Source organism: Microtus oregoni, unplaced genomic scaffold (genome assembly GCF_018167655.1).
Source record: "Microtus oregoni isolate MIOR12 unplaced genomic scaffold, Mior012 000024F_ref0000369, whole genome shotgun sequence".
In the NCBI taxonomy this organism is placed as follows: domain Eukaryota; kingdom Metazoa; phylum Chordata; class Mammalia; order Rodentia; family Cricetidae; genus Microtus; species Microtus oregoni.
Window position 1 is genome coordinate 17,304,297 of NW_024543083.1, and position 26,793 is coordinate 17,331,089.

Sequence of the window (26,793 nt, forward strand, 5' to 3'; positions counted from 1 at the left end):
TCGAAGGTCCCTTTATCTTTAGACAAAGATCTTAGCCTATCTTCCGGGGATTCTCTCCTTTCAATTCTATGCAGCCTAGTTCCCAGAGAGAGTGAGAGTTCTCTGGCCATGCAAGGGCAAATCAGAGTCTGAGCCCCCTGACCTAAAGCATCTACTGGGGAGCTGAAGTCTGTCCCACTGTATGTGTGTGCTTGCATGCGTGTGTGCACATGCGTGTGTGTGCGCATTTATTCTCAAGGAAGTTAAGCACAGTCAGTTGAGCGGGTCAGTTTGACCACTCAAAATCAGAATCATATCCTATGATGGGGAGAAGACACAGCTCCATCGCAATGTGAGCAGGGATGGCTTTATCCAAGTGTGAGCAGGGATAGGCTCCATCCAAGTGTGAGAAGAGATGGATCTATCTAAGTGTGAGCAGTGGCCTAATCCCCTAGAGCCCGTGACTCCCTGAGAGTCCAGCAGTCTGACTTAGGAAGAGAGAAATCTTTGCTCAATCAGAGTCTGTTTCTGATACCATGAAGTTGAAAGAACAGCAAACTTGAACCTGAAGAGTCTACCCCTGTAAGGGGGCATCTGCCCTAAGAAGCTTCCTGCTCAGGTGGCAACATTAAACAACGCATATGTGACCCAGCAGGTCTAGAGAGCTGCTTTAATGGGGAGGGCTTGTTGACGTTGGGGTCTCAGATGTGGGAACCACCCTGGCTTTCATGGACTTCTCGATCCACCTGAGGAAGGCCGTGACCTTCGTGTAGATCCCGTACTTCCCTTTCCTCGCACACCCTTCTCCCCAGCTGACAATGCCAGTCACGAAGTGGGTGCCTTTGTACTCGGTGACATGGGGGCCGCCGCTGTCCCCCTGGCAGGCATCCTCCAGTTTGGCATCGTAGCCAGCACAGAACATGTTCTGTGTGATGGTGAAGCTGCTGGAGAGCTTGCAGGTGTTGCGATCCACATAGGGCACCTCCAGCATCTTCAAGATGTTTGACTGGCGGCCCTTCTCATGTGTGCGTCCAAACCCACTCACAATGCCCGACTTCTGCGTCATCAGTGTGGCCTCAGCCCAGTCCTTCTGAGGCAGGCAGGCGGGGGCCACGTTCATGCGGAACGTGATGGGAGTTTTCAGCTTGAGCACTGCGATGTCGAAGTCATAGGTCTCCCTCACGAACTTGTTGTGCTTTATGATCACGTCCACCTCGTGCACCATCTCATTGCCTTCCTCCTTCTCTGTGTTCCGATCCCCTGGAGGAGAGGGAGAGGGAGGGAGGGAGGGAGGGAGCGCAGATGGCAGTTAGTTCTCTCAGGGCCGGATGTTTGCACATCAGCTACCTTTAAAGAAGCATACACCTGTAGTCACGCAGGGAAGGAGGCAGATGGAGGAGGATCTCTGTGACTTCAAGGCCAGCATTATCTACATAGTAAGTTCCAGTGCTACATAACCAGATACTGTCTCCACAAGAAAAGGAAGGAAGGAAGGAAGGAAGGAAGGAAGGAAGGGAGGGAATGAGCTGCCTGGTCTTAAGTCACCTTGACACAAGTTAAAGTCATCACAGAAGAGAGAGCCTCAATTGAAAAATTGCCTCCATAAGATTGGGCTGTAGGCAAGCCTGCAGGGCATTTTCTTAATTAGAGATTAATTGGGGAGGGTCCAGACCATTGTGGGTGGGGCCATCCCTGGGCTGATGGTTCTGAATTCTATAAGAAAACAGGCTGAACAAGTCGTGAGGAGCAAGCCAATAAGCAACACCCCTCCATGGCCTCTGCATCAGCTCCTATCTCTAGGTTCCTTCCCTGTTTGAATTCTTGCCCTGACTTCCTTCAGTGATAAACAGTGATGTGGAAGATTAAGGCAAATAAACCCTTCACCCCACCCCACAAAATAATTTTCCCTAATAAAAAACCAGACCCACGTCAAGGAGCATATGCTTGTGTCCTAGCGCTCAGAAGGACGAGGCAGTGCTCGCAGATTCACGAAGAGCCTGCTCTCTGCAGAGACCAAAGGGCTCTGCCTTCCTCCCAGGGCTTCCCCTTCTGGTCATATTTTTAAAGACTTTTTAAAAAAGGTTTATTTTATTTAATGTCTGTGAACATTTGCCTGTGTGTGTATGTGTGTGTACTGTGCACATGCCTAGTGCCTATGGAGACCAGAGTATCAGATCCCCTTGGACCTGGAGTTACAGACAGCTGTGAGCCACCACATGGGCTCTGGGAACTGAACCCAGGCCCTGTGCGAGAGTGGTAAATACTGCTAACCACTAATCACATTTTTGTGTGAATGTTTAGGGCTCTTGTGCTTTCCAATTCCTCACACTTGAGTACTTCTGGCAAGCTGGGTCTGTCAATCAGCTCAAGGCCAAGGGTCTCTCTCCTCTTCCAGACCTGGGCTGTGCTCCCAGGCCCAAGTGGTCTGACCTGAGATGAGCTGAGGGCGCAGTGCCGCTGGCTGTGAAAGGAGACTGTAGTAACATCTCGTTCGCAGCTGAGGAGGTTTATTTATTTCTAAACACCTGGGAAGTCAGGGCTTTGGAAATAAGACACTGGAATAACCTTGCCCATCTCTGCTTGTTAAATCTGTAGCGGAGGGATGCCAGACATTTTCAAACTGCATTTGGGGTTTGTGCAGGATTTTTCACTGCCAAGCTCATGGGTCTCATAGAAACACCAAAATGAAGTAATATTGAGGCATAAATGGAAGTAAGAGACTCCAGGAGTGTTGTGGAGAGAGGCAGGCTGGGAAGGTTTTTGAGGGAAGGACGCTGAGAGGAATGCCATGAAAGCACTGAAGAGGGAAGGTGGGAAGTCTTTGTGCGGAATGGCCCGGCCCCGGAAGTCTGGAGATGACCACCCCCTTCTCCTCTCTGACTATCTCCAAGTAGAGCATCTGCATTTGAGCAGGTGTTGCTCATAGAGCCCATGTGTAGTTCTAGGGGGAGAGCAGCAATCATATTCCCAGGGCTTGAGATGGTGGCGTCCCCAGGGCTGGAGCGTCACTTACCTACCCTCACCCTGAATCGCTTGGCTTGGTGCAGACAGTGGGCCGCCGTGAGGATGTAGAACTCATTCAAGATGGTGCCCCCACAGAAGCCCTCATTGTCATCGTTGATGAGCAGAGCCTGCGACCAGAACAGAGTGTCTGCAAACTACCTACGGTCTGCACGAGGGCCATGCCAAGCTGACTAGGCCGTGTGGGCTCTCTGCAGGGTCTCAAGGAACCTTTTCTAGGAGCCTTACACTTGACCACAGCTCTCCATGTCTGCTGGACTACCCCAAGATCCAGCCCCTTCTGCCTGTCTGCTTCCTGCCTTTCTCTTAGTGCTAGAGCCTGGCAGGGAACCATGTATTCTACCCCACAGCAAGGCACTGCTCGCTACCCCACTAGCCAGCCCTACAACTCTTTCTGGCCCTGCACCTCTTGAAGCATCCATGCAAGTGACCCAGCCCTTCCTGCCCGGCAATCTGAATGTTCTCCAGTGCCCACATTGTGACTGACTCCTGGAGACATCCAGCTTTATTTCCACACTATAGCTTTGGTCTGCTTTAAAGATGGACTGACCGACTGATGGTCCTCAGACATTTGCTGAGGCTCCAGCCCTGGGCCAAGTGCTAGCCCTGCAGGATGCCTTTGCCTGTCTCCTTCCCACCCATGACAAGGTCCCTCTAACAGGGCCTCCTCTTTCATCTTGTCCAAACCAGTCCTAGCATTTTCTCCCTATGCACAGAAAAGCATTTCACCATAGTAGAGCCTTTGGGTTTATGTGGCCATGACTCATGACCTAGACCAGCCTGGCTTTGCGAAAACACCTCACTTCCCAGAGTCAGAATCATCCAGAGTCATCCCGCCTTCAGACCTGCCTTCCTGCTTGTGAAATGTCACTTTCTGGGATGATTGACTCTGGGTACATGTAGCTGCTCTTGAATGTGACATTCAGTGACAGATGCCACTGAGCGGTGATCTGTGGTAAGCAAACATTGACGGCATGAGGGGAACCGTGCCCATCCCAGAGCACTGGGTCTGAAGTGCTGGGCACCAAGCGTGGACTGGCTTGACTTTCTCTAGGGAATTCCCTACCCTCTCACATGCTGGTTCTCAACCTGCAGGTCACGACCCCCTTGGGATTGCATGCCACATGTTTACATTGCAATTTGTAACAGTAGCAAAATTACAGTTACGAAGTAGCCACAAAATAATTTTATGGTTGGAGGTCATGGCAGTATGAGGAACTGTGTGAAGGGTTGCGGCATTAAGAAGGTTGAGAACCACTGCTCTCATGGAGGCCACATTCAAAAAGTCAAGGCTGCTTTAATCCTGGGAATAGGGAGACAGAAGCTGGCAGGCAGATCTTAAGAGTTTGAAACCAAACTGATCTACATAGTGAGTTCCAGACTAGCCAGGCCCACATAGTGAGACCCTATCTAAAACAAACAAACAAAAAAAGTACATGGAAGTATTAAGTCCTGAAAGAATTCTTGGTGTTGTTCATAGCTAAAAAGACAACTTTCCCTTTACCGAGTTTATTTTCTCTTTCTTATTTTAAAGACATATTTGTTTTTTAAAATTATGTTTATGTGTATGTTTATGAGTGGGGGGTCACTGTGGAGGTCAAAGGTGGCAGATCTCCTGGACTTGGGAGCTGCCTGATACAGGTGCCAGGAATTGAACTCTGGTTCTTTGGAAAAGCAGTACCCACTCCTAACCATTGAGCCATTCTCCCAGTCCCTGTTTATTCTGGATAGTTATATAAACTCAAACCTTGCTTGAGTGGCAAGGGAGAGGAAGTCATCAGCCTCCCTGGGCCCAGCCAGTTCTTGGTACATGTGTGCAATGAGGCTGGGGCTGCTTCTCCTGCCTCTGGGCAGTCAGGCCTGCCCAGGGCCCTGTAGGGGGAGGGTTTTTAGGTGATCTCCGGGGATTGCCGGTGACTACTGGAAAGTGGTTCTCAACCTTCCTAATGCTTCAATCCTTTAATGCAGTCCCTTAATCCTTTTATGGTGACCCCCCACCATAAAAATCATTTCATTGCTACTTCATAACTATAACTTTGCTACTGTTACAAAGCATCATGTAAACATCGGATATGCAGGATATCTGATATGCAATCCCAAGGGGTCATGACCCCCAGCTTTCTTTTTGGATAGGTATTTAGGTTTGGGAAGCTGGAAACCTCAAGTGCTAGTGGGGATGATGGAGGAGATTCAGAAAACCCTGCAAAGCTGGGGTCAGAAAGTGGGTGAGCACTTTCCTTCCGTGTTCAGTTTTACATCAGGGAGCGTTCGTTGTGGGAGACTCAAGTCTTGCTGGGGGGCTTGGGATTTTTTTTTCTTAAGTCTGGCAGTCCTGGGCCACGTCAATAACCAAAGAGTGGTTGAAAACAAACATTTTGAACATAAATAAATGTGTCTTTTTTTAAAGGTATTTTATACCTCTTAGTATTTAAATGTTTTTGTTTAAAAAATACTCTCACACTAGAAGAGGAATGATGACCACCAGGAAGGACCCTTGCAGGTCTGAGTTGCTGACCCTCAGTGGATCATCCCACCAGCCTGTTCTATGGGCCACTAGTTCTATCTTGGCCCAGTTACCTGCCAGGGACACTCCCCGTCTTTGCATGCTCGGCCACCCACAATCCGAATAACGCTTGAGCTGTCCTTTTCTGGTTGTGTCTGATTGAGGTTGAGCAGGTTGGAAGGATTCTCTGTAGGTGACAGCAATTCTAAGTCCAGGAGGTCTTCATGGAAAGGCTCACTGTGGTTGGTGCTCTGGTCCAAGGATCTCTTCCTACGTCCTATGGTGGTTTTCCCACAGGGGAAGGGCACTGAAAGAATAGGGAGAACAGAGGAGGCCTCAGCAAAGCCAGAAGCTCCACAGGCCTACTGAGGCTCCCTGGAAGCCCAGGGTTGATGGTTAAACCTGACTGAGAGTCAAGTGAGATACTAGTAAAACACAGCTTGCAGAGTGGTGGTGGTGCACACCTTTAATCCCAGCACTTAGGAGGCAGAGGCAGGCAGATCTCTGAGTTTGAAGCCAGTCTGGTCTACAGAGTAAGTTCCATGACAGCCAGGGCTACACAGAGAAATCCTGTCTCAAAGAAAAACAAAACACAGCTCTTGGCATAACTATAAAGACGTTTCCAGGAAGATTAACTAAGATGGGAGAGCTATACCCCGAGTGTAGGCAGAACTATCACAATACTCTGAGGATCCAAACAAAACAACATAGAGAAAAGGACAAAACTTGTTGGCACAGACATTTTCTCTCTCCATTACTGGCAGCCACCAGATGAGCCTCAGCCCAGCTGTGCTTCCCACACCACGATGGGCTTGAGTCTCTGAAAGCTGAGCTGAGCAAATCCCTTATCCTTTAATGGTCAGGTGCTTTGTCACATCCCTGAAATTCTGGCTAATACAAAAATTTGGTACCAAGAGTGGGGTTGTTGCTATGGCTACTTGGTCAATGTGGTTCGAAAGGCTTGGAGCCAGTTTGTAGAAGAAGGATTTGAAAGCATTTAGAGATGAGAGGCAGAGAAAATTTAGACTTCTGTTGGCAGAGCTAAACGGGTGTTCCCAGTGGGAGCTCGGAAGACAAGAATGCTGATGGGATTGTGGATAGCAAAGACTATGAAGCTTGGAAAGGAACAGGAACTCTTTTGGGAACTGGACTGGAGGCCATTGACTATAAAAACTTGTTTAATTTTGCTCATGCCCTCAGACTGTGGGAGCCATGTTATAAAGACGACAGGCAAACTAAATTGGTGGAAGAAATTTCTTGGCAGCCCAGCATTCAGGCTGTGGCACGGTTATTGCTGTCTGCTTTTAACCAAGTTTAAAGCGAGAGCCAGAAACACAAAGCAGAGCTAAGAGCCTTTAAGTTTTGCAAGAAAAGTAGCAAAATCCAATGGTGAGAAAGGGATACTGTCGACTGAGATTGAGCCTAGTGGCTGGTCTGTGCCAGTGATGGGTTAAGGTCATGTTACAGTGTAGCCTTCACTCCTGTTTCCCAAGAGATATTGTTGTGTCCTTAGCCAGTGAGAAGGATTGGGGACTCTGTTGCTGGGGACATGGCATCCATTGTCCTGCAATTTACTATCTCTGGGCTGAGATATGCAGTTGCAACCTCTGGACCCATGCTGGGTGAGTTCTCTACTACTGAGCCACACCTCAGCCTTTTGTTACGTTTTCAGATATTAAGTCTTATTTCGAATTGATTTGCAATTATCCCTGGAGTTAAAATAATTTATACACATATAAAGAAATAGCTCTAGTTAAAATTTTCTGAACTAATTTAAACTTAAAAATATGTCAGTGGGAATAAAGTCCTTGTGTTTAGGTTGTTGAGAGATTTCATGTTATGCAATTGAATTCATCCTTGAAGCATGTATTTGGAGCCACTCTTCTCTGATTATTTAATTTCTGAAAAAAAATCACTCTAAAAATAATTTATTTAACTTTATTTTATGTGCATTGGTGTAAAGGTGTCAGATCCCCTGAAACCGGGGTTGCAGACAGTTGTGAGCTGCCATGTGGGTGCTGGGACTTGAACTCGGGTCCTCTGGAAGAGCAGCCAGTGCTCTTGACCACTGAGCCATCTCTCTCCAGTCTCAAATAGGTTTTTGTTTTGTTTTGTTTTTTGTTTTTTGTTTTGTTTTGGTGAGGAGCAGATGAGTGGGGAAAGAGGGAGAAATGACTCAGCATCCTGAGCCCTATCTCTTCTCATCTGAGCTTGATCATCCAGACTGTATGCGGGGCTGAGACCCTGCACTTCAAACCCACCCCGGGGGATGCCATGGCGAAAGTTAGGGACCATTTGTGGACCAACTCTGACTTTTCAGAGAGCTCATCTTATGTCTGTATGGCCCAGATGAGTGCAGTGGAATATTAAAAGAGCTGTTGCACCTGTCATTTACTCCGGAGTGATGACCACTTAGGCCTTGAAATAATCTCTTGTAAATAATCAATGATTGTTATCTGAGTTTTTATGAGGTTGCTCTGTCTTGGGACTATCAGAGCCTTGGCATAACCTCAGTCATAAGATGTTCCTGGCAAACCTGGCATTTTTAGCATGATTGTGTTTGCTTAGGTAATAGTTCCTTAAGATGACTCCTAGTTCAGATAAGAGATTTTGGTATGCGGGAATTGACTCGCTAAAGGGCCTTTTGTGTATCAATAAAAAGAACTTCTGAAGAGTCACTAGGCGGTCAGTCCATCAGAGGCTGATTGTCCTTGCTGCCCAGAAGCTTAAATAACCTGCAATGTCTCTGTTTCTTCAGGAGACCCTTGTAACCAAGAACACCAGTTGGGCCTTATCATTCCCGTGGCCTTCGTGTTCCTCTGCCCACATGGCACTCACCGCTCTCTGAGAGCCTTGTTAGTAGTGGCTCTGTTGCTCATAAGACCCAGCACACCCAGCTCTCACCAGGTAAAAAGCAAACCCAATCAGCGTGGGGCCTCAAAAATGATACCAGTGCGGGCTCTGCTACCTGCCCAGGCCTCCTTCTTGACCTAGGCAGGTTCTGCCCCTGGGATATTGTGATAGCTGTGCTTTCCAGGCCCCCAGGCCAGAGGAGCATGGACTACCCTGCACAGAAGTCACAGCTAGAGCTGTGGGTATGCCCAACTCAGTGATGCCTGGGATCACCTCCTTTGCCAGCAATGAGGCAGCAGTGTTAGCCCCTTCAGGTGCGGAGGTGGAGCAGCCGCTTATCCTTAGGTCTAATGCATCTCCTCTCAAACCTGAAGCTTTTATGGCTGATCTGTCCAGAGCCCCGTTTCTTACTCTCCATCTCCTGTCATCACTGCTCTGCAGATGCCACCAGAACATGCCCTCAGCAATGTCACACCGTCTCCACAGCCTGATGACTCCTACCTGTGGAGATGCAGGACTTGCCATCATCACCCAGGAAGTAACCGCTGGCGCAGGAGCACACCACCGTGTTCTGCTCTTCGCTGCAGAACTGGTCACAGTCTCCGTTGTCTAGGCTACAGAGTTTCCGAACAACTGCAAAACAGAGGACAGATGAGCCCTTCCCATAGACATGTGATGAATTCAGACATGCCAGCTCTGTCTGCCCAGCCTCAGCCATGCCTAGGCCATGGTATGCAAAGGACCACACCAGGGTGGTTTCCATGATAACAGGACAGGCAGCCAAACAAGATGCCAGCCACATGTAAGCCTTTCTTCCTGCTGCTGCCTCCCCAGACCTTGAAAGGGACATTTGACACAAGCACAGGTTACAGGAGAAACACCTGGCATCCTTACAGACAACGAGAGGGACATTTGTCATATGCACAGGTTATGAGGGGAACACCCAGCATCCGCACAGGCCAGGGGAGGGACACCTGGCATCCTCACAGGGCTCTCCAATGAGAAGCTTTGTGAGGGACAGCAGATGCATGTTCTCTGTTGAGGGCTGTGCAATCCTGCTCCTCCAGGGTGCTGCCCTTGGCATGGGCAAAGAATTGCATCCTACCTGAACCTCTTTCTTCCCTCACTCAGTAACAATGAACAGTATTTGAGCACTACCCTGGCCCCAGTGACGCACCGGGCACCGTGCTGTGGGCATGTCATGGTTTGGGATCTGGGTTCCCGTGAGACCTGGAAGGAATAATTATCTATGGGAAGTGTGTGGCAGAAAGCCAGGAGTCAGCTCCAGAGAAGATGGAAGTGGAGGGGTGGGGGTGCCATTTAAGTCCCGCCGCTCCATCTACACGCTAGGAAATCATGAAAGCAAAGGAACTTTAGGCTACATGAAATTGCGGCATAGCGCCTGCTAAACTCCCTTGGTAACTTCTGACCTTAGGGCTGACTGAGCCTGTATTCCTCCATCCACCGCGTCTTAGACCAGAGGTACCCACCTGCTTCCAGAGTGCTAGCTGATCCAGCTCACGCTAATAACCACGTCTGTAGCAATTTGCTTTACAGCCCTCTGCTTGGGTTTGGTGAGAAAACAATTATGGAGTAAAATCTACCTTGATGGAATTTTAGCTCCCGGATTGTGCCCTCATTAGATATGTTAGTCTATTGCGTACAGGAACTGGATGAGCTTCTGTGGAAGGGTTCATAATCATAACCAGCAGCTCCACTGGGGAGAGTCCTGAGGGCGTCCGGATAAAGACCTTATTCTATAAGGAAAGTAATTTAACCCTGGGCATGGTGACATACACCTGTAATCCCACTTAGGAGGTTGAGGCAGGAGATTTGCTAGGAGTTCAAATCTGGAGTGGGCTATATATAAGTTATATAAGTTCTAGTCCAGCCTTGGTTAAAAAGTGAGACCGCAGCAAATAAATAAATAAATAAAAGATAAAAAGATAAAGAGGTAAAGGAAATGCAGGTCTTACTTGTTAGGGAGAACCGGGCTGAGAGAAACCTAATGACTATTTAAAAATGGAGTAACCATGGTACGAATAGCTCAGTGAGGCTCCCTGTGGAATCAGCTAAGGGCACCACATATCTGAAACTGGGCAGCCTAGACTGTTCCTTGTTGATGCTTGTGTTGACAGGTGTGAACAAAGGCAGAAGCAGGAGGAGCCGTGGGCACGGTCTACCCGGTTCTCACAGGGAAACCGTGTCTCCCACATCACACCCCGCTGAGCAGCTAGAGGACAGACACATCCAGTGGTTCGATGTGTCGGAGAGTGACCAACGACCTAGGTGTCTCGTTAGGTGTTTCAGTGTCTCCCTCTTCCCTGGTTGTTGGTATGACCCGAAGCTCCATCAAGAGAGGGACTTACAGAATTCACAGTTTTTGCCTTCGTATCCCTCCATGCAGGTGCATGTGTACTCGCCGAGGCCGTCGCGACACTGGCCTTGATTCTGGCAAGGCTTGGTTTCGCACTGGTCACCATCTGCAGTGAGAGGATTTGGAAACCAAGGCTGAAGTCATTTCATCGTGGCCACCACTGACACTGTGTGGTACCTGCAGCCACTTTGCCGATAGCTTGAGCTTGCTTCTCTTTGAGAATAAATTCATCATAACCAGATTTTGTTTAGTTCCCACTTTGGTGGCTATGTATGTGTGATACCCCTGTGCCTTGCAACGTTGGCCAGGTTTCTGGTTTCTCTGGGATGTATTACAATGTGTTTGTGGCCAAGAAGAGGGGCTTTACCTCCTCTGCAAAGGAGAAGGACAGGGGACAATGTGGCACTTGTTTCTGGACTGGGTGCTGGTCAGAGAAAGAGAGAACTCTTTCCCCCAAGGCCGCTGGGTGTGGAATGAGAACCAGGGGATGATCCAGCTCTGGCACAGGCTCCACCTCTCTTGGTTTGTCACTTACTCAGAGGAGGAGTGTCTAATAGGCATTTTGAAATAACTTCCAGGTAGCCATAATCAGTATCATCTCTGATGCTATGAACAGTTGTCAGGGTGGCCACCTTTTGGAAAGTCCAGTATTTCAAGCTCCACTGTTTGCTTCAGCTTGCTAAACTTGTTAAAAATATCATGGAATTTGGCATCCTCAGATACAAGGAAGAATGGACTTAAATCTGTATCTGAGCCAGACATGGTAGAAAACACATACAGTCCAAGTTCCTCAAGAGGTTGGTAATGAGGGCAGCTTGAACCTGGGAGTTTGTGGACAGGACACTGAGGGCAACAAGATCCCCAGAAAGATGTGTATTTTAATAAATAATAAACTGGAATCCATATAAATTTACTATAAAATACGTTTAAAAAGTATCATGGAAATATAGAAGGGAAAAGTGTAGATAAATAAGATTTGAACCAGAATGTAATTTAAAATGTTTTCCAAAGCTAATCCTTTCTCTTCATTTAAATGTTGAGGAGACTCTCTCATGATTAAAATTGAAATATCTTACCTTTGTATTTGTTCCAGAATTCATTCTAAAAGAAAAAAATATTTTAAAACACATTAGAAAACAAACAGACTATTTTACACTAACAGTAACCATCTCCAGTAACCTGCCTGGAGGAATGTTCCAGAACTTCTCCATCTGAAAGGGAGAGCTGCCAGCATTCCTGAGAGGGCCTGTCTCCCATCTGCTTCAACACATGGCCCTTGATGAGTATTGAGACCACATTTCAAGGTAAACAAGAAACAGGCTAGGAAAAATAGTGCTATTCATCATATGCCACGGGAGCATGATCAGTTAACATGCTCAAAATTAAGAAAAAAATCACAGGTTGCCAGTCGCGTGAGTGGGAAAAGTATAAATTGCTAACTATCTTAGGTCAAGGCCTATGTCACACAAACAGACAGTCACAGCACACACAGTCGGTCACAATCCCACTCCCCATTCAGACCTACTGGGACCTCAGAATATGACCTTAACTAGAAATGGAACTTTGTGGGTGTAAATTAGAGCCATCATTAGGACCTCAGGTGAGGTCATCCAGGATCATCCAGGACAATGACAGTGTCCACCTCGAAGTAAAGAATGACCTGGAGCCAACAGAGGAGGCAGGTCACGGGCTCCCTCCGGTAGTTACAGAGGTAACTACCGGAGCTACAGCATAGAGTTTCTTCTGGCACTTCCAAAGGATCCAGCCTGACCTGGGTCCTGGCTTTGCATTCATTACCTCCAATTTCAAGGGAATAAATCCTGTTACTCTAAGTCATTCTGCTTATAGGACCCTGTTATGGTTGTCATGGCAATGAATGTGCTGTCTTTAAAATATTTCTGTTTAGGCTGGAGCTACAGCCTGGAGGAGAGCACTCACCTGGTTTGTGGCAAGCAAACACAGCCCCATCTTCACCCAACCCTCAATCACCGTCCCCAAACTGTCAAGTCCTGGTATCACCAGGAACCTACAGCTCTTTGATAAAGTAATGATGTTTTAAGAATCTTTGATAAATGAGATCATACACGAAACAAGCTTGTGAAATTCTCTTCCTTCAGCATCTGCTTTCCAGGGCGTGTCCAGCTTCCTGTGTACCCAAGCCTGCTGCATTTTCCTCATCTTGTTTTTTGTGACAGGAACCATATTCTCCCCTCATGTTGCCTGTATCTTCCAGAAACTCATGGCCCAGTTGATACCCGTGCTCCAGTCATATAGGATGGGCCATGTAGAAGTTTTCACCCGTAGACCTGTCTTGCCATGGTCAATGATCTTAGCTTGATTTTCAAAAGGCTCTCATGGCTTAGTTTAAGCATCACACGCCTCCTTTGTGACCTGTTAGTGCCCCCTAGAGCCACCCCCCCCCCCCACTAGAAGCATCCTTGTTTGTAGGGATAGAGGAATGTGGGTGGGTATCACCTCCAGCACTTCTTCCCTAACAAACCTGCTGAGGAACCTGGCTGCAGCTGGAGGTGGCTGGCTGTAAAAGCTTACCTCACAGAGATGCTGTGAGGAACTGCATAGGTTTCTTCAGTCCTGAGAGGTTGGTTTCTGTCAGGTTCACCTCCAGGACTCCATCATGCCTTTCCACCATGGCGATTCTCACCAAAGGTGGGGTAAATGGGATGGGCTTTCTGAATGAATGTGATCATGCTACCACCCACAGGGTGTCTATTCACCCGTTACACTCTTCTCCGTGATTTCAGTGGGATCATAATAGACTACGTGGTCACGCAGAACATAGAAAGATTCAGGGTCGTGAGTCAAGTGAACCTCTAATCCTGGAATTGGCATTCCTGTTCTTAAGTATAGTCAAAGTCATTAACTACTAAAACCTTACAGTACACTTCTGGAACAATCCTCACACCTGGTTTTGTTGTGTCAGGTGATGCAATGCACGGATGTTTCTAAAAAACCAAGGAGGATTTAAGCACGCATGGCGGATTCCTTCCTCGGGAAATCATCCATGCTCCAGTCCGAGTGGTTTCAATGGCATGGAGTCTTAATCTCTTTGGAGGGAAAGTGACGGAGTGGTGCCCATGCAGCATTGTAGAGCATGACACCGGCTCTTCCCACTCTTCCAGGGTCCTAACCTCAGTGCGCCCCCTAAGGCTGTTCGGTATTCCACGTGTGTAAATGCACCCTGCCCTCTCGAGCTGGCCTTGCCTTGTGACCTGGCCTTTCTGATGGCTTGTCCTTCCGAGGCTCACGTACTGAACATTTGGTGTCCAGGTGGTGGTGGTACTTTGGGGGGGGGGGGGGTTCTGTAAACTCTGGGTGGGGCTTATCTGGAAGACGAGGTGGTTGGGTGGGGGTGTCCTTGGCGGGATCTCAGATCCAGCTCCTTTCTGTCCTCCCCTTTGCTTCCTGTCTGCTATGAGGAGAGCATGTCTCTTCTGGCTACTGCTAGGGTGTTCTGTCTAAGATCATGAGATGAATTGATCACAGACCCTAAGAATCCTTTGATAGCGAGAGCCCTAAGACTCCACGCCTTTACCTGTTCTCACGGTGTTTAGTCACAACCAGATGAAAGCCACTGGTCCCATCCCAGTCTCCAGGAGTCACATTGGCCTAAAGCCCTTGGTCAGGCGGCCCTGGCCTCAGGTGACTGAATTCCTAAACGGAGCCAGTGACTTGGCCTTGGTAGTTGAGCAGGTCTTGCTCTGTGGCCTTCAGTGGTGGCAGCAGCAGTGGGCCTTGTCATTTCCACTTGGGTCCGGAAATAACTGCTTGGAATAACTGTTCCTCCCTCCCTCAGCTTCTCCTCGGCCCCCTTTGGGGACTCTTCTTGTTAGTTCCTTCCTGTTACTTGGGGCTCACGTTTCCACCGGGCACTTGAAGATCCCCGTCTTCTGGGGAAGAGAAGCAGGCTCACTCCTGATGCTGCGTACGTAGGTAGTGATGGTGGTGCTGTGGGTCTCCTGTCACATGTCTCCTTACCCACTGGAGAGGGAGGGCAGTGGCCACTGTTGTACATTTATCCGGGAAGCACTGATAGGGACCATGAGGGGATAAATATACAAACACACATACATGCATAATACACAATACGTAAATATTATATATGTACACACACATACATGTATTCACGTAAATATTACATATGTACATATATACACATACATGCATATGTACGTTCATGCACACATGTGTGTATTTATAGACATATATAATTTTCTTAGGTTAACTTAGGTTACGAACAAGTTCTCATTAACTTTGTGTTATGTGGCATTTCTCCCCCTCAGTTTTTCTACTCAGGAAGAGAGCTGAAGGGATGCAGAAGAGATCAAAATGGATGTTCTACAGGCAACAGGCTAGGTTAATATACCTGACCGTCTAACCCCTTGGTTGCTTTCCCCAATTACGCTTCACAGGCTTGTGGGTAAAGGATCCAAATCTGGGCCAGCCTGGAACCCTGCAGCAGCCCAGGATGGCCCAACCCCAGCTAGAAAGGAACTGAGAAGGCCCAGCACCAGCCGGCAAGGACCTGGCCTGACTCACCGTCTTCTGAGTATCCTCGAAGACTTCGCGGGCCTCTTCATAAGAACATACTTCTTCCATACATTCTCTTTCCAGATTGCCCTTCTTCATCTCTTCAAAAAATGAGTTTGCCCTTGGAATCCTCGTCAGGACATTGTTGGCGCGTTCCCGGTTAATAAACACTAGCAGACAGAGAAGGGCGAGGGTGAGGGACCTCACCTGTTCCCTGGTGTCCTCTCGCTAGGGCCTTCGCACAAGCTTTTCTCCCTGCCTGGTTCATTCTTCCCTGGTAGGAAGATGACCCTGCATTATCAGCCTGGACTGAGCCACCTCTGGGTGTGTCTGTGAGGGGCTTCCAGGTAGAACTAACTGAGGGGGGAGATGCACTGTGAGCATGGGTGTGTCGCCACACCGCCTGGGAGCCTGGAGAGGAGAGAGGAGACCAGCAGGTCCAGGAGACCGTATGTTCTCATTCTCCCTTTCCCTGCTATCTGGCTGCCATGAGGGGAACTGCTCCACTCTGTCACATGCTCCCTGCTACGATGGATTGAGACCTCTGAGACCACGAGCCAAGAGAAACCCTTCCTCCCTAAAGTGGCCAGTGCAGGTATTTGGTCACAGTGATTGAAAAATGACTGGTGTGCCCATCTGCACACATGGGTCACTCCATCGCATGTCCTCCCAGGAGGTCCACATCCTGACCACCTTCACAGATCTATTATGTGACCCCTCTGGAGGTCCACATCCTGACCACCTTCACAGATCTATTATGTGACCCCTCTGGAGGTCCACCATCCTGACCACCTCCATATCTCTTGGACCCCTTGCCTTGTGCTGTTTCTGGGCATAGTACATGGCTGCTCTATGATGTTATGTATCTCTTGGTTTGCTGCTGTCACCTCTCTGGGAATATAAACACGTGTGGTACATCTGCCTGTGGTTATAAACGTAGGTGGCCCATCTGCCTGTGGCTATTCATAGGTCTAGAAACAATGCTACCTACTAATCCCCTGTCCAGTGAATGAAGGCAGCTGGTCTGGCGTCCTGTCCTTTTGATTAAATCAGTCTCTGTGAATGGCTTTGCTGGAACACTATACCCACACCCTAGACAGTCACGCAGACGCACCCTGCTGGCAGCCATAGGTTCTGATTTGAGTAAGATCAAGATTGGCAGCATGAAATTAAAACACGGCAATGTTGTGAACACTCGTCCCTGGGAACTGGCAAAGACTCTAACATCCTGACACACGCATTCTACTGCCCAGTCCTGGCTGTGTGTTTTGTTACCTGTGGCCTTTGATTTTCCAGTCCCTGCACATTGCTGTCCTCAAACATTGGGTTGTCTCTGTGGCGCTGACCTTGGCAGTTACTAGCAGGCATTGACCCATCGACTGGGTGTCAGGTTTGCCAGCGGTGCTTTCCTCGGTCAGGACCAAATGAGTGGGAAGTGCCCCTGTGTTGCTGAGGTTGTCCTGGTGCAAGGCCAGCTCTGTGTGAGTGGAGCCCTCTCTGGAGCAGGTCTGGGGGCTGTTTGTTGCCTGTTTGTACAACCTTGTCTTGTGCAGTCTGTGGCCCACCTCAGCTTCCCAAGCTTGGGAGCCCCAGTTCCTGTCTCTCCCGTGCTGGGTGACTTTATCTCCTTTGTTTCTCTCTTTCTCCTTATCTCTGTCCTCCTCTCTCTCCTTATCACTGTCCCTGTCCCACCCTGTCTCTGTTCTGCTTCCCTTCTCCTCCTTTCTTCAGGCTTTTCACTCCCTGTGCCCCGCATGAGTGGCCACAGCTGGCCCTAACTATACCAGCAGAAGCCAGCCTGTGGCTGGGTCAGTGCACCTACCACCCCGCCCTTCCCACTACCCACCCTCACGCCCTCCTCCTGGGCCACTCTACAGTGTGAAGGGCTGGAGCACTTACGGCTTCTTCCAGGTGACAGGAGGCTGGCCAGGGCAACATAGAGCAGGCTGAGTCTCAGCAGGCTCCCCATGGTGTGGTCAAGGACAGCAGCTGCTGGGACAGGCATGGGGGCAAGGTTCACTCGCCCTGAGCCCCAGGTGGCCATGGTCCTCCTGCTTATCTCAGCCTCCTGATTGGAGCCCCAGCCAGCAATGAGGTCAGGGGACTGGGAACTGTGGCCACCAGCCCCAGCCTTTTCCGGGCTGGCTATCCTTATCCCAAACTGCCTGGAAGGGCCTGCTTTGCACTAAGAGCAGTTATAGTGTTTTCTAATACTCATCCTACCCCCTGTTAGTTGAGATGGGGATGAGGCAAAACCTGGGTACCAGGGCACATGTGGGGTTCATGCCCAAGCCCTCAGTCCTCTGGCTGGCCCCAGCTAACTCCGGGCACAGACATAAGTGTGGGGCTCGTGTGTCCCTTGGACAATGGCTGTGTAATCTAGTCATGGAAGCAGGCTGGGCTCCCCCTGGGTACCAGGGCACATGTGGGGTTCATGCCCAAGCCCTCAGTCCTCTGGCTGGCCCCAGCTAACTCCGGGCACAGACATAAGTGTGGGGCTCGTGTGTCCCTTGGACAATGGCTGTGTAATCTAGTCATGGAAGCAGGCCGGGCTCCTGGGGGACAGGAGCCCTGAACTGCTGGTGTCTTGACACAAACTCTCTTCTCTGATATGTGACATCCAGGAGAGTCCACAGGGACCCAAGGCACACATCAGGGTTGGCAGGAGGCGGGGTGTCTGCCCCTGCCTGCCAGGCCTGCCACTTCCAACTTTGGAGGACGGAGAGTGTGAGGGGAGGTTTGGTGTTTGGTGGTCATGGCCACCTCTGCAGAGCCTATCGTTCACACCTGCAAAGGGGTGGCCATTTTCCCTCAGTCCTGAAAGAGGAGGCCAGAGAAGGACACGTCATTCGAGGACTGTAACAGTGGAAACAGCTTCTTGCCCACGCTGTGGTCATGTGACTCTGCTGGGAGTGTGTATACATGTATGGAGGCCGCTCCAGGCCGTGGCAGGGCTGTGGGGTGGGGCGGTTTGCCCTGAGCCTAGAAATCTTTCTTGGAATGTCAGACTCAGAGGTTCTGAGCTTGTGGCTCATCACTAGGAGGCACCCCTGTGCCGCTCACAACGCCTGTCTGTGCTCTATGAGCTACCATACAGTTTGCGAGCTCCGGGCAAGGGGCTGGAGGTTGAAACACACAAAGACGCACAGACAGAGAGACAGAGAGACAGAGAGACAGAGACCCAGACCTCTAGTCACTGGTAAGAAGCCCTCTATTCAATAGCACCATGGAGGCTTATATACCCAACAGTCAAGTGGGCCAGCAGGTGAAAACCTTATCCTCTGATCCTCAAGGCCAAGGCAACCCATGCTCGTGAAGCAGAGCTGGTAAGCAACTTTGACACAGCTTTCAGTAACTCAAATCAGAAGGAAAGTAAAGATCTCTAGCAGGGAGGAGCAGCTGGAGGCCAGGACTCCAAACAGTATCAACACCCCTGGAAGTTATCAATAGCAGCAGCAACAAGGAAACTCGAAGATTTGTCCTGTGAGGGGAAAATGCTCAGCTGTCTCCACCTTCTCCATGTGGACCAGACTGCTGGCACTCATGCTGACCCAGTCCTCCTTAGAAACCTTATCTGGTGGGGATATTTTTGAGCCTGGGGAGTATTCACACCAGTGGGCAGAATGATACTGGCTACAGCCTGTGCCACCTATGGTGATTGGTTAGGCAAAGACTCAGGACTGTGGCTGCATGCACGTAGCCAGAGGTTACTGGAATGGTGTTTGCCTGGCATCTCACCAGGAAGTCACTGCCGTTAATCAGGCTGCAGCAGAACTTGGAGAAGATGCATGTGTTCTGGTGGCCGTCAATTGGTGTCTGACCTCTGCCCTGCCTGGCGATGCCGATGTGGAGGTCTCAGTGCCTACACTGAATCTGTGATGGCATCAAGGGTGAGGTGGTGAGGTCCTTGTAGCAGACATGTGGCCTGGGATTAGGTCCTTCCTTTGTGCCCGGCCCTCTCTCTGGCCCCACTCCCAGGAGTGTTGATTGGAAAGTAAGCACACCCCATGCTGACCACACCGTCTTCTGGGAGCTAGACCCTCAAGTAAGGCCTCTCAAGGGCTCCTGGTGCCATCTCAGGACAGCTCTGTGAGCTGGGTACATGTATTACCTACTAATGGCTGGGGACACTGAGGACAAACCCTCTCGGCTCCCTCTCAGCCCACTGTCCCTTTCTTCCCAGGGAGAATAGCCCTGCTGATGTGCATCTGACGCCATCGGAGGCTCCACTCAGGGAGTTAAGGTCAATCCAGGGGGACAGCAGGCATCCCCAAAGTGTGCTGAGAAGGTCAGCCTCTCACTGTCGGGCAGGCGGGAGGGCATACTAACTCAGAAACACTCCCTTGGGAAGCCTGGAAGAAGGATGCTGCATGCTCAGAAAGTGTTTCTCGTTTAATTGAAATAAAGATGGGGTACTCATGCAAAAAAGGAAAGAAATAAAAGGGAACGATAGTGCAGATGATGTACACATTGTGAGTGCACACACATGCATGCGCGCACACATTCTACATGCACGTGTGCACACTGCAGCACTGCAGGCAGAGCACATGCAGATGGGAGGCAGCTGCAGGGAGGCAGCAGCAAGGGCTGGATCTCATCTCCCTCAGGACCACCCTGCCTTTTTGGGCTGCCTGTCTGTGGCTCTACCATCCAGTCCCTGAGTGTCTTTGTTAGTTTCTCATTCAGATCCCTCTTTCTGTTTCTCTTCCTGTTTTCCTCTCTCTGATATCTCTTTCTGTCCCCCTTATCTCTTCATCTCTTTCCCCTTCCCCACCCCCAAGAATAGCAGGAGACTCCATAGGATTTGATACAAAACAGCTCTACACAGCAGCAGTTTCCTCCTCGGGAAAGCCTGGGCTGTCCAAGGAGTTAGAGAAGCTCGACTCGAAAAATCCCAGCCTGGGGCTCGGAGTTCATGAACTTGATCAGCCATTCTGTGTACCTGGAGACCCTGGTGTACACTCCAACATGGCCAACAGCTGCACAGCCCTCGCCCCAGCTGACCACACCTGTCAGGTACCAGGTGCCACGGTAGTGTGTGGCGTGGGGGCCGCCGCTATCGCCTTTACAGGCATCCTTTGTGCCGTCCATATAGCCAGCGCAGAACATGTTGTCAGTGATCTGGGGGGTGCTGGGACTGTGCTTGGCGTGTTCCAGGCAGTCCTGAGTCATCATCCGGGGCACTTCAACAGCCATGAGCTCCAGGGCTGTGGCCCCCCGGTCCAGCAGCTGGCCCCAGCCACTGACCCTTGAGAAGCGGATTCTGGAGAGGGTTCTCTCGGAGAAGGCCCTTTCGGGCAGACACAGGGGTACCACATGGTCAGTGAAGGTCACAGGTTGGCGGAGACGGAGCAGGGCAATGTCGTGGTCGATCTTGCCTGGGATGTACTTGTTAGGAATAATGACCTGTCTGACCCGTTGTACCTGCTCAGTCCCATCCTTCTCGCTCAAGTCTTGCTCACCTGAGAGGAAGCCATTCCACTCAGGGTACATACCCTAATGTGAGGCCATACCCTCACACAGAGCTCTTGCTTGTCTTGGCCCTCGGGCCTAGAGTATGTGGACAGGGATGTGGCCAGTTCAGCCTCTGGTTTCTGGAGGATTTGTATTCTTCCCAGGGTCCCAGGAAAAGCCTGCATGAGGGCCCATTGCAGTTATGGAGGGAAGGTTGCCAATGGGCTGAACCTGAGGCCGGGCACTGAGAGGGAATGAGGAGTGGATGGGACCCTTGCCGCCCACTCTGAGAAGGGCAGGATGGAAAGAGAAGCCCCAAACCTCCCTCTGTTCCCTGAGGGGAGGGAAAGCCCAGAGGACAAGGTGGGTTAGCTCCAGTATGGCCTTCCTTGGAGATGTCATCTGGTTAGGTAGGCTGACCCTGAGCCACAGACATATGAAAATGCCCTCTGGTCAGAGGCCAGGGACAGGCCATACCTACCCATCACCACTGTTATGTTCCTCCAGCTCCTGATAGTATCGAAACAGTGGGCTGCAGACACGATCCACGTACTGTCCAATAGGATGGCCCCGCACAGCAGTGACCCACTGTTTTTCAGCACAGCCTGGGTGGGGGCACACAGACACAGAAAGTCACACCAGGAAGCAGCTGGCTTGACAAGATTCCTGCCTACAATACAGGGCCTCTGAGGTCTCAGAGCATCTCTGGCTTGGGTGGCCCTGGTAGACAACAAGGGTGCTGGAGGATGGGGGTGTGGTACACAGGCAGGTCCCCAAATCACCCACCCCCAGCAGCAGCAGACCGTGCTGGTTTTCCTGCATGGAATGGGCCTCAATACTTGTTTTCTTTCTCTTCTCTGCACAAGTGTGTGTGTGTGTGTGTGTGTGGTTAGGGGAGTAACTTGGGATATGGGTGGGGTGGAGACTGGTCCACGTTCCTTGAGTGTAAATATGACCCAGTTCAAAAGTTCTACACCCCAGGGCGGAAACCCTGAAGTCAGGGAAAGCAGAGCTAGGGGCGGGGTCTGCACAAGACAGAGAGCATTACCTGCCATGGACACTCCCCTTTGGGGCACACCTTGCCTCCCACAATCCGGCCTTGGGGGCCGCTGGAATTTCTTTTTTCCAGAACAGGTATTTTCCCACATGGATACTCAACTGTATGAAACAGAAGTCAGGAAGAGGGGGTGCTGTGGTGAGGTGCTTGTAGGTAGAGGTTCAGATGCAGCTGGCCCCTGCCATAGCTCCTACTGGGGACAGTAGGGGGCTCAGAGTAAAGGAGATGCTTCCCTCTAGGGTGGTCAGGGAGGGCTATTGCAACAGCTGGGAGAGGAGACAGATTCTGGGTTGGGGAAACTGGGGCCTTGTTTTCTAGAGTTGTGGTCTGCTCTATCTTCATAGGGAAGACACTTCTGGGGTTTGCTACAAGGTAAGCGATGGCCTGTGTGAAAATGTGCCACCTGCACATGGCGACCTCACTCCTGCGTCTTTCTCTGCTTCACGGTCCTTGGATGAGAAAGAAGATTTAGCTCTGGTCCACTGACCTTCCAGTTTCATGGACCAGGCTGGACTCATCCTCTTCTGAGGAACTTCAGCTCCAGGGGATCTGACACCTGACCTCTGCAGGCAGTGCCCACATGTGCTGCTCACACTGCCCCTGCCCACGTGCACACAATCTATCCTAAGTCATCCTTTGTTCTTAACTGTGCAGCAGTGGGCACATTGGCCAGGTATGTCTTAGAGATGTCCAAGTTGGGTGTTAGAGGAGATGAGGGGCCTCATGTCATTCCTGGCCTGCCTTCAATGGCTTGCCTTGAGACAGGGCAGGACGCTGGCCCGAGATTCCAAGCTAACAGCTCCTAGGCACAGTGTCATTCAGCTCTCCATCCTCCACCCAGTCATTCAGTGTCTACCAGATGTTGGCTTAGCAGGGGTCTGGCCTTATTACGCATCTTTGGCCTGATAACTTGCCATAGGCCAGTGAAGGTGACTGGTTCTTCAGAGTGTAAGGCAACACCAGCCCTCAGGACCCCTTACCTTTTGGTTTGCAGGACACCCCATCAGGCTGCAACACATAGTCCTCATGGCAGTGGCAGGTGCACTTGGTCCCTGGATGGTCAGTGCAGTACTGGTCACAGCCACAGTTATCATTGGCACAGATCAGCTGCTCATTCTTGTCTGAGGACGGGAGAAGCCAACCTGAGAAGCCAGCAGCCATGATGGCAGGGGTTCCTGTCCCCTGGGGAGGCACTGTGTAGCAGCGGATTATTGAGGCTGAACCTGATGTCACCTGCCCTGGGAACTGATCTGGAGGGAGGAGACCTGGAGCTGGGAGTGGCACATCTGAGCAGTCCTGACAGCTGCTCCTTAATAGCATTTGGAGGATGCTAGGCTAGTGTGTGACGGCTACCCCATCCAAGAGTCTCAGGAGAAGCTGGTGTGTGATGGCTACCCCATCCAAGAATCTCAGGAGAAGCTGGTGTGTGATGGCTACCCTGTCCAAGAGTCTCAGGAGAAGCTGGTGTGTGATGGCTACCCTGTCTAAGAGTCTCAGGAGACGCTGGTGTGTGATGGCTACCCTGTCTAAGAGTCTCAGGAGAAGCTGGTGTGTGATGGCTACCCCATCCAAGAATCTCAGGAGAAGCTGGTGTGTGATGGCTACCCTGTCCAAGAGTCTCAGGAGAAGCTGGTGTGTGATGGCTACCCTGTCTAAGAGTCTCAGGAGACGCTGGTGTGTGATGGCTACCCTGTCTAAGAGTCTCAGGAGAAGCTTGTGTGTGATGGCTACCCTGTCTAAGAGTCTCAGGAGAAGCTGGTGTGTGATGACTACCCTGTCCAAGAGTCTCAGGAGAAGCTAATGTGTGATGGCTACCCTGTCCAAGAGTCTCAGGAGAAGCTGGTATGTGATGGCTACCCTGTCCAAGAGTCTCAGGAGAAGCTGGTGTGTGATGGCTACCCCGTCCAAGAGTCTAAGGAGAAGTTGTGATGGGTTCTGGGAGGTAAGCAAAGATTTCCCAGGGACAGTAAAAACCCTCAACAGAATGGGAGACTGGCCTATGGAAGGGCCAAAGGGAGGAATTGTTGTAGGGCCAACCTTCAAGACCACGTGAGCCATCCAGGCCCTTGGTTCCAACATAGGCCGTTGGCCCAGACAGCAGAGTGGTGTGGTCCATTCAGCAGTGCCGGACACCAGACCTGGCTCAGCACGTGAGTGAGCCCAGAGCTCCAGTATGGAGACCTGACCCGTGGGTCACAGTCAGTGCTAAGACGTACAGGCTGCTCAGGCCAGTGACCTTCTGTGAACATCTCTCCTTCCTTTACTCTCTCTGGCTGGCCTCATTCTGAAGAGAACAGGAGGCAGCTGACAGCAAGAAGAACCCACTTGGGCAACAAGGAGCCCTTGGTCTGAAGAGAGGAGACTTTGGGGGATCCTCCAACCAGAATACTGCTTCTTGTCTGGGGCTGTGGGCCATACAGATGGCTAGCAATGTATGACTGATGGCAGACCATGGTCCTGGGAGGCGCTGGACATAGGTCTTTCTCATCTACATGTGTGCACACCTAGGCTTGGGGTTAAAGGGCTCACTAGTTTGGCGATATTCCATAGTACATGCTGTTCCAGAAGAACGCAGAGCTGCCTGTGTGAGTCCACAGAAGAGCCCAGCTGGAAGGAAGCCTGCCCTGGCCTCTTCTATGACACAACACTAGTGTGTATCTGCAGCCAGTGGATTCCATGAGGCCCACTAGTGAGCTGCTGGGGCCAGAATGCTTTGATGGTCTCCAAGCTTAGCGCTAGTTTGATGTTTCAAAGCTGGAAAAAAATACCTCACACCTTAAACCAGCCGGTAGAGAATGAAGTCTACCCAGTTGGCTTGCCTGGTGGGGACAGAAGCTGGATGGTGACACAGGGACGTTCCCTCAGCTCTCTCCAGAAGACCACTAGAGTTCCCAGGACAGGGAACCAAAGGGGACACTGAGTCTGAGACCCAAAATCTTAGACTCATAAATCCAAGGCTCTCAATTTGAAGATTACTTAATGTCTCCTGGATAGATTTCCCAAAGGGGCTGGATTGGACTCCCTCCCCTTCCTTGATGAGGCTGTTCACCCTGGAAGCAGGCACTCAGGCCCTCCCCCGCCCACTCTATCCTTCTGTAAACTGAGGCAGGACGCTGATCTCACTCTTCTCACAGTTCCGGCCCTCAAAGTCTATGAGGCAGAAGCAGATGTAAGACTGGAGGTGGTCCTGGCAGGTGCCCCCATTCTGGCATGGATTCGAGGCGCATTGGTTCCCATCTGTAGGGGAGTCAGTGTGTGTTAGTGTCATGCAAAGGAGGGCTCTGGGGGAGGGGGACAAATGGCTTCCCACCTACTCACCTGTGTACACAATCCAGAACTGCTTCTGAGGGGAGGAGAAGTAGCAGTTAGTGTCCCATGGAGGGAGCTCAGGAGCTACGGGTGGGGCTCCTAACATGGGCCTCTGTGAGGGACTTGGGAAGTCATATTTCCTCTGGAGATGAGGAGGGCTTATCTGAGGTTGATGTTTTCTATGCGTTTTCTAGAGACATCTAAAGTCACAACACAGTTGCCTCTCCCAAGGCAGCGCACCCGGGTTCTGGCCCCGATCCTGCCTTCCCCAGCTGTGGCCGGGAGCTCTAAGTGTGGGAAGCATCATTCCATGGGCGCCCTGGGCTGAATGACAAGGAGGAAGTGAGCTGAGTACCAGCATCCACCTCTCGCTACTTCCTGGCTGGATGCCCCGTGTCTGGCTGCCTCAAGCTCCTGCTGCCCCGCCTTCCCTGCCTGCAGTGATGGACTTCCTCCTAACCATGGACCTAAAGAAGTCTGTCTTTCCCTAAAGAAGTCTGTCTTTCCTTCAGTTATTTTTTATCAGATATTCGGTCATAATGAGAAAAGTAACGTCTACAGGTTCCCTGTGTGAGGTGCCCCATGCATGTGAGGACACTTGTGTTCTGTGAATGCGGGGTTCTCATCCCGTGTGACATGTCCTTTGAGGTGGCGAGATACCCCTGAGAATGAGGTTTTCTGGGTGAGGTGTTCTGCAAGGTGTAAGCTCTCCTGTGCGCCTGTACTTCCCGTGTGAGGCCTCTTGAGTGTGAGGACTCTCGGGAGAGAGTTGTTCTCTGTTGTGAGTTGAGGCCTCCTCTGAGTGTGAGGTCTTCTGTGTGCGTGTGAGTATGTGAAAGAGATGTTCTAGGAGAGTGAGATGTGCTATTGACTCAAAGCTGGTGAGGAAGAAAAAGTACCTTGGAGAATGAACAATAAGCCTCTCACAGTAACTCCAGGAATGTGACCGACTGTTTTTTTTCTAGAGACCGGTGACAAAATGAAACAAGAGGAACCCAGTCTCAACAACTGGTCCTATCCTGACACACCCTTCCTAGGAAAAACTTTCAAAGGCAGACGTCTGGCTAGAATGGAAAATGCTCAAGAATGTTTAAATATGCTCCCTTTACATAATGAAACCATAGGGCTGGGCAGGGAAGCACATACCTGGAATTCCAGCGTTTGGCAGGCAGAGGCAAAGGCGGGAAGAGAGTGTTGGAGGCCAGCCTGGGCTACATAGCAAGACCTTGTTTCAACAAACTAAAAGAAACAAACAGATTAAAGAGAGAGAGAGAGAGAGAGAGAGAGAGAGAGAGAGAGAGAAACTCAGAATCGTAGTGCACATGGCCAAGTGTGGTGGAAGAGGCCACAGTTTCCAGAGGAGCTGCCTGCTGCAGGGACAGCAGTGAGGGCTGCGTGTGTGCATGTGTGCGTGCGTGTGTGCGTGCGTGTGTGCGTGCGTGTGTGCGTGCGTGTGTGTGAGTGAGACCGTCCCTGGCAGGGCACTCTTCCCTTCTCAGGCCAACTTCACAAATAGCCCTGGATCCTTAGGGAATAAGGGATTTTCCTTTGGGAAAATAGTGGACACATCAAGTGTGCTAAAGCCTCCTAAAGGAGGTTTTTTTTTTTCCTGTTGTAAAAAGTTGCATATGGGCTTACAGTGGATGGCCAGTTCACACGCCCTCTCTGCTATGGCTAGGGGTCTTCTGTGAG

The 26,793-nt window shown here is 50.5% G+C and overlaps 1 protein-coding gene across 1 annotated transcript in view; it reads right to left on the reverse strand.

Annotated features, from left to right (window-relative positions):
• Window positions 1-635: 635 nt before the first annotated feature.
• LOC121462156 overlaps window positions 636-26,793 on the reverse strand; it is a 29,398-nt gene continuing 3,240 nt past the window's right edge. Inside the window, exons 3-16 of the mRNA XM_041673568.1 lie at window positions 25,111-25,135; window positions 24,916-25,029; window positions 22,773-22,913; window positions 21,784-21,893; window positions 21,217-21,340; window positions 20,157-20,743; window positions 17,181-17,349; window positions 15,291-15,451; window positions 11,810-11,834; window positions 10,726-10,839; window positions 8,858-8,989; window positions 5,578-5,810; window positions 2,993-3,110; window positions 636-1,239 (exon numbers count right to left, since the gene is read on the reverse strand). Coding sequence (XP_041529502.1) covers window positions 650-1,239; window positions 2,993-3,110; window positions 5,578-5,810; window positions 8,858-8,989; window positions 10,726-10,839; window positions 11,810-11,834; window positions 15,291-15,451; window positions 17,181-17,349; window positions 20,157-20,743; window positions 21,217-21,340; window positions 21,784-21,893; window positions 22,773-22,913; window positions 24,916-25,029; window positions 25,111-25,135 — 2,643 coding nt within the window. The 3' untranslated portion in view covers window positions 636-649. The remainder of the gene's footprint in view (window positions 1,240-2,992; window positions 3,111-5,577; window positions 5,811-8,857; window positions 8,990-10,725; window positions 10,840-11,809; window positions 11,835-15,290; window positions 15,452-17,180; window positions 17,350-20,156; window positions 20,744-21,216; window positions 21,341-21,783; window positions 21,894-22,772; window positions 22,914-24,915; window positions 25,030-25,110; window positions 25,136-26,793) is intronic.